The sequence below is a fragment of the Morus notabilis genome, unplaced genomic scaffold, assembly GCF_000414095.1.
Source record: "Morus notabilis unplaced genomic scaffold, ASM41409v2 Scaffold2735, whole genome shotgun sequence".
NCBI classification, from domain to species: Eukaryota; Viridiplantae; Streptophyta; class Magnoliopsida; order Rosales; family Moraceae; genus Morus; species Morus notabilis.
This window is the reverse complement of record NW_010365688.1, coordinates 47,347-61,469: the sequence shown is the minus strand read 5'-3', so window position 1 is coordinate 61,469 and position 14,123 is coordinate 47,347. Positions and strand designations below refer to the sequence as shown.

General features: G+C 34.3%; 1 protein-coding gene across 2 annotated transcripts; it reads left to right on the top strand.

Moving 5' to 3' along the window:
- Positions 1 to 2,014: 2,014 nt before the first annotated feature.
- Positions 2,015 to 5,902, top strand: LOC21388374 (G-type lectin S-receptor-like serine/threonine-protein kinase B120). Of its 2 annotated transcripts, none has more exons than XM_024172448.1 (7): positions 2,015 to 3,390; positions 3,783 to 3,893; positions 4,042 to 4,277; positions 4,366 to 4,576; positions 4,681 to 4,918; positions 5,012 to 5,159; positions 5,255 to 5,902. In XM_024172448.1, the coding sequence occupies exons 1-7, from the start codon at positions 2,112 to 2,114 to the stop codon at positions 5,564 to 5,566; spliced, it is 2,535 nt and encodes an 844-aa protein (XP_024028216.1). In that variant the 5' UTR covers positions 2,015 to 2,111; the 3' UTR covers positions 5,567 to 5,902. The 2 variants fall into 2 exon arrangements, with proteins under 2 accessions (XP_024028216.1, XP_024028215.1); XM_024172447.1 differs by having other exon boundaries at positions 4,678 to 4,918.
- The last annotated feature ends 8,221 nt before the right edge of the window (positions 5,903 to 14,123 follow it).

Genomic DNA, 14,123 nt, shown 5'->3' with positions numbered 1-14,123 from the left:
ACATAACATATTTTCTCCCTTAACAATAAAATGTTAACAAAAAAAAAGCCAAATCCGTTAGCTTTTTAATTGAAATTGACATTTAATTTTTTATTTTGAGAGTATTTTAGTAATTCTACGGTTTAAATTCTAATTTGATTTTAAACTAATTAAAATATTCAAAAAGAACTTCATAAATTTTTTTTATTCTACCAAAAAGAGATTTATAAAATTTTTAACATATATTCAATTAATAATAAATGTATCATAATTACAAGTTAAAATTTAAATTAGTTCTAAATTCAAATTAAATTTTAACCATAAGCTACTAAAATACTCTAAAAATAATAAATTAAATGTCAATTTCTGTTAAAAAACCTAACAGACAGAGCTTTATGTCAATATTCCATTGTTTAAAGAAAACAAATGTTGCGTTTTAAAGATTAAAAGATAAAGTGTTACAAAAGATATAATTCAGAGAGAGTTTTGTAATTAATCTTTTAAAATATTACTTATCAATAATCTAATTTTTCTATTTCCACTCCGTAGCCACAGTTTAAAAATAAATAAATAAATAAATAAACCCCATTTGGTGGTATGTCAATATCATGGCTTGAAGTCATCTTCCAATGTTTGCTTGTTTCCAAATTTGCGACTGCCACATGAGAATGCAGCATATTAGGCAGAAAAGGCGCCATATGATAAACGTGACACAAATATTGGATTTGAATACTTTTTTTTTTTTTTTTGGGTATTGGGAGTCACTACAAGATCGGCTATATGGTGCATCTTATCTTTACCGTGACGAGGTACTCGATCGGAGTTCAAGAAGTCGATCTCCAGTTTGAATGATTGCTTAAACCTGAACCAACAATTGAGTTGGAGAGTTCGACTTTCTGTTAAGTGATTATTGAATGTCTCGAGAAACTCTACCAAAAAATGCTATGACCGATTTTGGTAGAAAACAAATTCGTATGGCAAGATGATTTCTGTCATAAGATATTTCATTAGTAGTGTGCACTTTTAAAAGCCAAATTATAACAAAATGCTAATATAAAAGTAGCAAAATCAATGGAAATTCAACAATATAAAAGTAACATATATGGCGAGATGATTTCTGTCATAAGATATTTTATTATTGAATGTCTCAAGAATGTTTATTTTTTATATTCGTATTTGATTTTAAATTATAATTCATAATTTTTTATAGTAATTTTTTCTCATAAAAAATATACATAAAATAAAAATAATTTTAAATTATAATTTCAAATACATGAACCAAACGTCTATGAATCGTATAAAACTGCAAACTACTAATAAAGGTTCTCAGAAAATCCTTTGTTTATATTGCTATCAAACACAAAGAGGAGGAACCTACGTAGAACTCATTAGTGGGACCCACTTCCATTGGGACGTAGGAGTATTCCTTTCCCGCTATATATGCACAGGAGAGGTGGAACATTCCTACCCACCACGCGGCCCCACTCACCTTTTTCTATTATTAGTTTTGTTCTCCTTCTCTTTCGCACCTAAAAGTTAAAACAGACAAATAATTAGTTGTCTTGGCTAATCACACAAATATTTAGTCAGGAATCCCTTAATTATACTGATATAAACCTCTTTTTAAACAGAGGAAAAATTACTTAAAAATTTTGCACCCCTGAGGAAGATTCTTCTCAACACGGGTCAGTGGCATGTGGGAGTTATGTCCCCACCAAACCAATATCCCTTATTCTAGCGAGTGCAGAATAAGATATCGTTCACTTTATGGATTCGAGTTTTTAATTTGAGTTGTGATTTAATATTTTTTTAAAATTTTTTATTATAATAAAAAAAGTTAAATGTGATATTTTTTAAAAATTTTTTACTGTAAAAATCTAAAAAATGAACGAGGCCTGAGACTTTTCAAAACAAAACCCCCACAGGTACAACAAGCGGTACCTAAAATCACGAAAATTGAGAGTAGTTTTTCTGAGTTGTAATATTATAAGTCCAAATTCTCAAGCTTCCAAATATTAGAGTCAGCCACACCGAAACTACATACATGCACAATCGCCAAGGCCGCCATTGAAATCTCTTCCCCATCATTCCCATTTCTTCTTCTTCGCCTGAGTTTTCTGACTGATCGTGAAATGGGAAACCCAGGTCGGAAAATTATGTTCTTCTTCGTCGTCATTTCTTTCATTCTTTCTCGGTTTTGCTCTGCATCCGACACGATCACGCAAGGCGGATCGTTGAAAGACGGAGAGTCCATTGTCTCCGATGGCGATATTTTCGAACTGGGATTCTTCAGCCCGGGGAATTCGACGCTGCGGTACGTCGGAATCTGGTACCATAACATTCAAGAACTTACGGTCGTTTGGGTGGCGAACAGAGAGAGGCCAATTTCTGGTAAAACCGGGGTTTTGACGATCGACAGCGATGGCAATTTGGTCATTTTGGATGGGAACAACAGCGGCTCTATATGGTCGAGTAACGCCTCGGTTTCATCGAACAACACGACGGCGAAGCTTAACGACGAAGGAAATCTCGTTCTTTCGGGTTCGACGGAGAAGGTTTATTGGCAGAGCTTTGAGCAACCGACAGACACGTTTTTACCTGGGATGAAAGTGGAGGCGAGTTCTAGGAAAGGAGAGAACTGGGCTTTCAGTTCGTGGAAATCTCCGAACGACCCGTCACCTGGGAACTACTCCATGGGAGTTGATCCTCGCGGGTCGCCGCAGATCGTGATACGGAAGGGATTGGAGAGGCGTTGGAGAAGCGGGCATTGGAATAAGCAGATTTTCACCGGCGTTCCGAATATGTCGTCGAATTATCTATACGGGTTTAAGCTGCAGGAGCAGGACGGGACGAGTTACATTTCTTATGTTCCTTCGAATGGTTCGGATAAGTTGAGGTTTAGGATTGAGAGGAACGGGTTTGAGGAGCAACTGAGGTGGGAGGAAGACAATAACAAGTGGCGTGTTACGCAGTATCAGCCTGATAAGACTAATGAATGTGAACTTTACAATAAGTGTGGGAAATTCGGAGTTTGCAGCTCATGGGAGTCGCCGATTTGCGAGTGTATGGATGGCTTTGAGCCTGTGGATTTGGTGGAGTGGAGGAGGGGGAATTGGTCTAAAGGGTGTAAGAGGAGAACAAAATGGAAGTGTGAGACTAACAGCAGCTCTGGGATAGAGGAGGATGGCTTTGTCGTCATGAAATCGGTGAAGATGCCGGATTTTGCTGATTTGGTGACGCCAGGTTCGGCGACGAGTTGTGAGGATATGTGTTTGAAGAATTGCTCTTGTGCGGCTTATGCGGAAGCTAGTGGAATTGGGTGTTTGATATGGACAACAAACTTGTTGGATGTCCAGCACTTTAAAAAGGGGGGGAATACACTTAACGTTCGGGTTGCGCATTCTGATCTTGGTATGCTTTCGATTTCCCTTGCCTTTCTCATTGTTCTCTCCTTTTGTTATTGACTATACGTGTTAAGTTTCTCGCAAAAGCATTTTCCATATTGAAGTTAGTGAATTGGTTATTATTCATGTGTTTACTTATTTAGGAATTTTGCACAATAGTACAGTGTTTAGGATATGGAATGTGACAGATTCCTTTTCTATCTTATAAGTCAAGAAAAAATCTTGAACTTGGATTTGGTAATGTGAAAAAGCAGAACATTACACAGAAGACAAGGAAATAAGTGTAGATCACAAATTCTTTTACTGAATTTGATCTAAAGATCTAGGATTCTAGGTAATACACGAGTGCATCTTTTAGCAAGTTTGGCAATACTTTGACATTTTTCCCCATATATACAGGTGGCAAGAGCAAAAAATCCACTGCTTTGATAATTACATTAACTGTAGTGGGAGCAATTCTCCTAGGTTTATTTATATGGATACTATGGAGGTTCAAACTAAAACTGAAAGGTAAGCTTTTTCATTTTTCTCCATTTGTGGGGATTAAGGCTATATTTCTAGGCAATTTCAACTAGAACGTATCCGTTCTAAGATATTACTCACTATTTGCTTCTAACTTTTCTTCTTTTTTTTTTTTTTTGGCGCTTTTTATATATAGTTTTGCCGAATCCTTCTCCAGTCTCCTGGTTGAGGAGCAGCGAAATACTACCTTCTGATGCGGGCAAGAGCAAGGAACACTCGACAGATCTTTCGGGATCGATTGACGTTATAGAATGCTCCCAAGTAAACAGGTCGGAGTTACCGTTGTTCTGTTTCGATGTCGTGGCAACCTCTACAAACAACTTTTCTGAAGAAAACAAGCTTGGAGAAGGTGGATTTGGGCATGTCTATAAGGTAGTTATATGTTTTAAGCATTTCATGAAAAACTTAGGAAGCTAAATTGGTATAAGCTAACAGTAAAGATACATTTTTCACTTACCAGGGAAAGCTTCCAGGGGAACAAGAAATAGCTGTAAAGAGGCTTTCTAGAAAATCAGGCCAAGGCTTGGAGGAGTTTAAGAATGAGATCATTCTTATTGCTAAGTTACAACATAGGAATCTCGTTAGACTGTTGGGCTGCTGCATTCAAGGAGAAGAAAAGATGTTGCTTTATGAGTACATGCCTAACAAAAGTTTGGACTTCTTTCTTTTCGGTATGTTTTGTTAAGAGAACTAACGCGAAAGAGTGCATTTAAGATTTATTTTGCTACTAATTGGTTAACTTTTTTTTTTCCCCTTCTTTTTTGGTAAACAGCAGATACAGAGAAGCGGGCACTGCTAGATTGGAGAAAACGCTTCAATATAATTGAAGGGATTGCAAGGGGGCTACTTTATCTGCACCGAGACTCGAGACTTCGAATAATTCACCGAGATCTAAAGGCAAGCAACATTTTGCTGGATGAAGAGATGAACCCAAAGATTTCAGATTTTGGCATGGCAAGAATATTTGGAGGAAACCAAAATGAACTAAATACAAACCGAGTAGTCGGCACATTGTAAGTCAAACTCCTTGACTCTCATAAACAAGATAATTTATCTGAATCATATCTAAATTTTATTGATCAAATTTTACTATCTACAAATTCCAGCGGTTATATGTCACCTGAATATGCAATGGAGGGTCTCTTTTCAGTCAAGTCAGACGTATATAGTTTCGGGGTGTTGTTGTTGGAGATAGTGAGTGGCCGAAGGAACACTAGCTTTCGTAATACCGAACACCTAAGCCTGATTGGATTTGTAAGTAAAACTACTATGTTATCTACGTATACTTGGGGTATAAGAGCTATATTCTTGTGAAATATGAGTAAATGAAATGTATGCAATGGTTTCAGGCTTGGAATATTTGGCATGAAGGAAGAGCAATGGAACTCCTTGATCCCTCTATCGCAGAAACATGTTCCCAAAACGAAGTCTTAAGATGCATTCAATTAGGGGTTTTGTGTGTGCAAGATTCTCCACTTCATAGACCGACCATGTCGTCTGTAATTTTGATGTTGGAGAGTGAAAATGCAAATCTTCCATTGCCAAGGCAACCAACATTCACTTCAATGAGAGGCAATATTGTAGATATGGACTTGTTTTCAGAAGGTCGTGACCATGCATCCGTAAGCGATGTAACGGTTACAATGGTAGATGGGAGATAGGGATATGAAACTCCAATTTAGAGCTTACTTCTTTTGTGTACGCCGTTTCTGATAGACAAAATTATGGCAGTGCGAGGTTTTTCCCGATTCATTAATTCTTATTTGTGCATAAGAACAGAGGAAGGCCAATGTGGTGCCGATTGAGATTTGAGTGGCTCAAGGGCTTACACAAATGTATAGGAAACCTTTTACTTTCTTACTTGATAATGATCAATACAAACGACAGAATTGTAGTTAGGCATGTAATGTATAATTTGGATGTATATCAATTATCATGAAAAGAAAGTTTCAATCTGAAATATGCAGTTCATCCAGAGGCCTCCTGTGACATAAGAAATTACCAGTATGCTCTACAAACTAGAGCTATATTATGTTTTTATATCCTTTGCAATTTTAGTTCCAATTTCATATTTTTTTGAGGGGACTGAAAAAGGTTTTCTACATCGACGACCCTTAAGACAATCCCGATCAGGAGTCTAAAGACTACAACATGGTTATAAAAGTGTGTACTGATTTTTCTTACCATCTTCAGCTATATTTGGACAAAGTCCAACTTCTATGTTTCATGATATATAAAATGTGTATTATGACAACCATTGTGACAACTATGACAAGGAAACAATTAATATGGAATTACATTGCTGGACACATTCATGGCTTCAAAATCGCGTTTGGTTCATGGATTCAAATTATGTGATTAGAACTATTTTCAATTTACGTATATTTTTTGTGAAAAAAAATACTGTAGCGAACCACGAACCATGATTCGAATCAGGGAACGAATCTAAGTACATTCAAACTCAAAAATTCAAACCCAAAAAATTCAAACCATCATGATTTAAATTCTCATATACGTGTGAGGTGAAACAATAATGGGTGGAGAGTGAGATTTTTATTTAAAATATATTAAAAATGTAACTATGTCTGCTTGTGTACGTATACTATGCCACAGAGGAAGGAGTTGTTGCGGAGTTAAGAAAAAAAGATGTCGAATAACAACACTCTTTCGAACGTGGCTCCTAAAAGAGACTGAGGGCTCGTTTGGTTTATAGTTGGTTTAAACTAAAATTTAAAATTTTGTGAAAAAGAACAATATAGCAGAACCATTTAAATCAGAGTTTGAACCTCTTAAAAAAACACGCTCTAAAGGTTGGCTTCCTCTTCATCTCCTCATTCTTTTCTTTCCTCTTTTTTTTTTTCTTTAACTTTTACTCTTATACTCTTTTCTTTTTCGAGAGTTATTAGACCTTACTATTGATATGATTAATTTTTTAATCCTTAAATTTAATTAAAATTAAATTAAATTAAAAATATATATAATTATTAATTTTTAATATAAATTTAACGGTTAAAAAAAATAACTAAAAAACTCTATTCTTTTTTTAACTTTTTATTTTTTATTTTTTTCTTTTCTTGTACGAAAATTTCTCAGGTGCTCTCTATATATTTTTAAAAACATCAGTATTCCCGATAAAATTGTGTTTGACTTGATAGTCATTGGTGCATTTTCAGCAGTTGTATCATCTAACCGTGCACGTGCGCTCATATTAAAAGCCCATCCTATGTGGATATATCACTGACTGGTCCCACTGCCATTTTGTTTTGAAAACAGAAAACATATCTTTTTTATTTATTTAGGGGTCGTTCTTTTTTAACAGAACTGACAAAAAGTTTAAAACTTTAATTATAATTTTATTTAAGCTCATATTTTTTTATAAAATTTAAATTTTAACTTGAGTTTTAACTCAAATTTAAATTTGAGTTTATAGTTAAATTTGAGTTTAAGTTTTCTCTTCAACTTTAGTTTAGAAATTCAAACTCAAATTAATGAACATTATTTTTTCTATTCTTGAAAATGTTATATAACTTTTTCATTTTAATTTTAATTGAGATGATTTTTTTTCTAGCATTCAAAACGAAAAGATGAATAAAACTCTATCTATATATCCTATTAAAATTTTTCATTACCATTGAGTTTTTATTAAAATACTATATAAATATAAATTTAAGTTTTGATTCACCCAAATACAAACTTAAAAAAATTCTCAATTCAAATCATAATTCAAATGTGCACAACTGTACATCTAAACACAAACTTAAATTATAATTTTAACTCAAATTATAACTCAAACTCAACTTAAAATTATCATTTAAATTACTCTAACTAAAAAATACAAAAGAACTACCGCTTATTTATTTATTTTTTGCTCCAAACTGGAAAAGTACTGCTACTACTACACTCTAACTTTTTTCTCTCTCCTTGCATCGATACTGCAAATTCCCTCTTCCACGTCCTCCATTTTTCCGTTCTCTGCAACATGCGAGAAGCTTCAAATTGATTTAAATGACATAAAAAAAAAATCTCCACAGCAAGAGTGCAAGACTTTGCACCCCTGCCTTCAATATTCATGACAAAAATTGAAAAGTTCATCTTTCTATCTAAATAAAACGTAGGATCTGGTTTTAGGGAAAAGTGACAAATGTATTGTAATCCTTTAAGCTGCTGTAAAAGATAAATTTAGGAGACGTTTGATTCATAAATTAGAATTATGAGATTAGAATTATTTTTAATTTATGTATATTTTTTATGAGAAAAATACTGTATTATAAATCATGATTCAAATTATGATATGAATATTCTTACTAAACGTCTCCTTAAGTTTTCATCGGATTCGTCGATTTAAATTTTTAATTTAAATTAAAATGTAATTTTAAATAAATTTTTTATTATAGTAAAAAAATTAAATATAATTTTTTTATGAGAGTTTTTAATTTTAATAAAATTTAAATTAAAAAAATTAAATTAGTGAAATTAATGAAATATTAAAAAACAAAAAATATAAAAAAATGACTTAATAATGTATTTAAAATCGTTTAGTTCACTAATTTAAATTTATAATTTAATTTAACATGTCATTTTATATGATAATTTTTTTATTATAATAAAAATATTAAATATGATTATTTTTAAAATTTTTTATTATAATAAAATTTAAAATTTAAATTTAAATTGATAAAATTAACAGATTTAAGATACTTTTGAAAAATGAAATTGGAAATAAGAGAGAGGGAACAAGGATAAAAAGCAAGAAGTTCTGTCTCTGAAGAACCCAACGGATTCTGTAGTTTCAGGTCCTGTTTATTTTACTGATTTGAGTTTAAAATTTAAATTTTATTATAATAAAATACTCTCAGAAAGAGTCATATGTAATTTTTTTATTACAGTAAAAATTTCTCATATAAAATCACATATCAACTCAAATTAAAAATTTAAATCAGATCATATCGGGTGCGTTTGGAATTCGTTCCAAAATGTTTTTATTTTTTGTATGAAAATAAAAATGAAAACGTTTTCATTTTCATTTTAGAATAATTTCTGAAAATGCGTTTGGTAGTTTTGAAATCATTTCTGAAAATGTGTTTGGTGATTTAATTTTTAAAAATATGTAATAATATTTAAAATAATAATATATTAAATAAATAATAATATTAAATATATTAAATATTTACTTTAATATTTCCCAAACACACTCTCTCTCCCGCATCTCTCTCTCTCTCTCTCTTTCTCTCTCCCCGCTCCTTCTTCTCTCTCCGTAAATCAGATGCAACCACGATTAGTGACGGCGGCGGCTTCCGACGACTGACGATAGCCACCGAGCGAGGGAATCTCTGGCGACGTCTCTCTCTATCTTTATCTCTTCGTAATTTTGGTTGAGATCGTGATTTCTGTTCGCGATTCCGGCCAAGCGATGTTGTTGTTGGGATGTCGGTCACAATCTGGAGCCATTGTCGCGATCTCCTCGTGATCCATGTCGGGATCTCCACGCGATCTTCTCGTTCAACCGTCGTTCAAGATCGCCATTCTGACAACCGTTCGCGAGCAAGAAGAACGCCGTCATTGGAGAAGAAGACCGTTCACAAACCAGATCACGATGTTGGAGTAGGGGAGGGGGTGCAGTCGGGGGTGGTGGGTAGTGGAGAAGAGAGAGAAGAAAATGAAAAAGAAAATATGAAATCCGTTTTCAGAAAATAAAAACGAGAAAATGAAAACAAATTTTTTACGTTTTCAGAATTTTACAAAACGACAAAAATAGTTTTGTTTTTATTTTTTTAAAAAATTTATGCCAAACACGTTTTACAAACGTGTTTTTAATTTTTTATTTCAAAAAATATGAAAAATGAGATTAAAAAGGGTAACAAATAGGGCCATCATGTTCTAGATTTCTCTGATGTATTTGGTGACGTTGCTGTGGTGGTGATGACATGTGTCCTCCACGTGCTCTGTTCTGATTGGCGATTGAGACGCTCCTTAATGAAACGACACAGCTTCTTTCCTTTGATAGTGTAAAACGCTTTCTACAGAAATTGCCGTGTAATGGGATTACTCCATCAGTTTTTTGTTTTTCCTTTCTGTTTTCTGTCTAAAGTGTGCCTCTTGGCATCTCTTACTGTCAATCAAGTCTATTCATCCGCGTTGGATTTTTAGGTAATTTTTAAGTTCAATTTATTTTACCCATTTAAATTTTATTATAATAAAATATTTTAAAAAATAATCACATTTAATTTTTTTATTATAATAAATTTTTTTATATAAAATTACATCTTAATTCAAATTAAAAATTTAAATCAATAAATTAAATGAGTCTTTAATTACCTCTTAAAATAATACCATTAAAAATTTTTAATTTTTAACCTTGACCTATTGAATGATATTATGTTTTTAAGTGGCCCAATCCACAAAATTCACAATATACAAGAAATATATATATTTAGGCGAAATTAAGCTAATTTGTTTTGTTATTTAATATGTATTAAATAAATAATGAATTGGAATGGTTTGGAAAAAATGCTTCAATATAATAGAAAGGATTGTAAGAAGGTTATTTTAGCTACGTTCATTTCACTTCACTGATTCGAGTTTAAAATTTAAGTTTTGTTACAAGAAATTTTTTTTAAAAATAATTATATTTAATTTATTTATTATAATAAAAAATTTTATATAAAATTATATCTTTAATTTAAATTAATAAATTAAACGGGTCTTTTATCTGCATTGGGACTCGAGACTTCGAATAATTGACCGAGATCTGAAGGCAAGCAAGCATTTTGCTTGGGAGGAAAGCTAGGGGACATCTGTGGGGGTGTTGCTAACTACACCAGTTGGCGCCTACGTATCTGTTGACGTGGGTGTTTTGTGGGTCCCATCAGTTTTTACAAAGCACTTTCTCTCTCTAGCAAATAAATGTTGCGTCTCATAAGTTTTTTTTAAAAAAAATAAAAAACCTTTGGAATCTGACTTACTTTTACCATGGACCCCACCTGAAACAACAGAGAAACGAGAAACCTTTCCAATTCCTAAGGCTATAAAAAAAAACATAAAAACGTAAAACTGATCAAACAGCCTTTTACTCTTCCTTTTCTCAGACTATTCATCTGCATCAAATTCTTCTGCAGTATTTTAGAAGGGAGATTCATGTCTTAATTTAAATCATGATTCGTGATTCATTATAATATTTTTTTTATAAAAAATACACGTAAATAAAAAATAATTATAATCTCATAAATCTAATTCATGAACTACACGTCCCATAAATTGATGATTGAACTTGTAGTAGAAAAAAAATTTCAAATCCAAATATAGACATTAGATGGGACCCACGTGCAGTAAGTGAGGACATAATAATACGTTTAGTTTATGGATTCAGAATTATTCTCAGTTTATGTGTGTTTTTTGTGAGAGAAAACATGGTAGTAAGTAATGAACTATGATTCAAATCATAACATGAATCTTCATACTAAACACAAATTAAATGATTAGAGACAGTTTTATCCTAACTGCCACGTCAAATGAGGGTTCTCTTGAGCGTAGAACGCAAATAAAGTGAAAAGCGTACGAAAGCGGTCGATCACTCCGAGAAGTCGAGAAAAACAGGAGATCGACCGCACCATTAGTTGTAAGCGGAGATAGCTCTAGGAGCTCCTAGGAAGTCGAGTCCACGCATATATAGAGAGATAAGGGGCCTGCCTGAGATTTGTGACTTGTAATTGAAATAAGCGGAGTAAGTAGGAAAGTAAGTGAGAAAATTCTACTGATTAGTAGAAATCTCAACCAACTGATGATATTATCCCAAAATATAGGAAAAATATCCCTGAATAAAATAAGTAAAATTACAGAGATAGCATGGGGTATATATGTAGAAAGGATAAGATCATAGGGACATTATGTAATCATTATTCCCAAAACATAGTGAATTTATCTCATCCTCATAGTAGACGTAGCTCTTGAATAAAGAATGAATTACTATAAATTTGTGTGTTCTTATTTTTTTGATCTTTTTTAATTAATTTTTAGATCATAAAAATCACGTTATCCATCTTTAAATTTGAATTATCTCTGCTCCCGAAGTTATACCATTGTTGGGGCTCTTTTGGCGCGGGCCTGTCGACGTGGTACGTCGGTCGTACCTTGTCAATGCGTCGATCATCAGAGGCTAATGAGCTTTTAAGTGTGATTTTTGACGTCGAAGATGACCGAAGTGAAGACGTTGGCCCCAGCTCGGTTAGGCTAAACCCGGATGACCAGTGATATCCGAGGATGACATCCGTTGTGATTCCAGCTCCGAGATAGTGAAGAGTTTCCGATGAAGACTTTTAGTGAGCATATGGCGTGGGAGAGGAATGTAACCAGTTTATGGAGGAAGTTCCTAAGCATGTAATTGAGTTATATCCATTTGTTTGTGAAGAGAATGATTTCAACGAACGTAGTATGTTGGACTGGATAAGGCTCAATTTTAGAAATATTAGGCTATGGTTGAGGTGTTTTCACCACTTCCAATGGGGAGAACGCCTAGAAACTTGTTCTAGAGGGACTCCGCCGAAAGTTATGGAGATTAATGTTCTCGTTAGGCATTCCCATAAACTAAAAACCAAGAGGTGAATAACCGGCTAAGAGGCGAGTTTCTGAGCTTGTTGTTTTGTGTATTTCAGAGACTCATCAAAGCTTTTAGATGTGTGATAAGCCATATTCACATGTTTGTGCCCTATTCACATGTTTGTGAAATCCAACTGTAGGACCGTGACGGACGTAGTACGTCGGTCGGCAGAAGTAAACTTTGGGTGTTGTAAGCCATGGTTAGGTATTCTCAGAGGTTATCCAAAGCTTTAACCACGTCCAATGAGGAGAACGCCTAGAAACGCGCTCTATAGGAACTTCGCCGGAAGTTATGGAGATTAGAGCTCTCTGAGGAGTATTTCAGTAAGTGAAAAACTAAGAGTTGTAACCAACAAAAAGAGGAGGTTTTAGGCTTGTATTTAGGTTGTTGATGTTGCATTTTGATGTGTGTTTAGCTTAGGGAAGAACACCCGAGCATTACTTGCTCGGAGGAGCTCCGCTGAAAACCATGAGAAGAGAAGAGTTTCTCTTAAGTTAGAGAGCTATGCTTGGCTTGCTCTCTTGCCCTTTTCCCCGTCTTTTTCTAGAGTGTAGGGATGTGGTATTTATAGGCAAGGATGAGGGCTCCAAGAGGAGGGAAATTTCCCTCCAAGAGTGTTTGAATCTTGGCTAAAGCCTATGCATATAGCTGTGTCGGTAAGATGTTTTCAACATGGTTCAATGGTGACTTTCACCTCCTACAGGCAAAAGCTTGCCAAGAAGATGCATGGATGGGCTGCTGAGTAGCCAATGAGAGCTCTCTTGGTTATTTCGGGTGAGGCCAGAAGAGGCAGCCAAGGGGTTAAGAGTTTGCTCTTCCTTACTTGTGCTTACCTGCCCTTTTTATGATTTTTGGGGAAGAGGCCGCGTTTGACCTCCGGGAGGGAAAGGGAAATGAGGGGAAAAAAGGAAAGATATAGGGAGAAAGACCATTTTGTCTTTTAGTGTAAGGTAATGGACCGATAGGCTTTTTTCTAGACTATTTATAAAAGGTTTGGAACCGTAAAGGTGGTAAATGTAAGCTTAGGTAATTTTTTTTACTCTGTCTAATTTCCTCCATAACCCACATTATCCTAAATTCGTCATAGATCCGAGGTCTCCCAAGTAAGCAGAGGGTCTAATTGGACTGGATAAAATGGGCCCGTTTACATTCCTTGGCCTACCAAACTACGGCTCACGTAAAAGTCCCCGAAGCGTGGCTTGGGTCCACGTACCATACCTTGGGTCGTCTTGTGGGATTTGGGCCGAATCCGTACTGTGTGATTTTTTAGGCATCAACATTAGCCTCTTGATTGCATGGGCTATGCAGCATAGCGAGATAGGCCATACAATCAATATTTGAGTCTGACAATCCATTTTGTCTGTGTTGGTATAGAATCAAGTTGTTAGTTGAATCCATTAGCGTAGAAGCAAGCCATCCTTCAGAGAATCCATAACCAATCCAGTAATTGCATCGTCATTACACCGAGCTTTTATTTTCTGCCAAACTGCTCACTCTTTTGTTTAGCTCATTCCTTATAGTCAAGAATAACTCCTAAAAAAATATTATTATCATTTTCTTTTTCAACACCCCTTTTTCTTTTATTCCCCCATACCATTTTATTATCCTTCAAAATGTATAACACC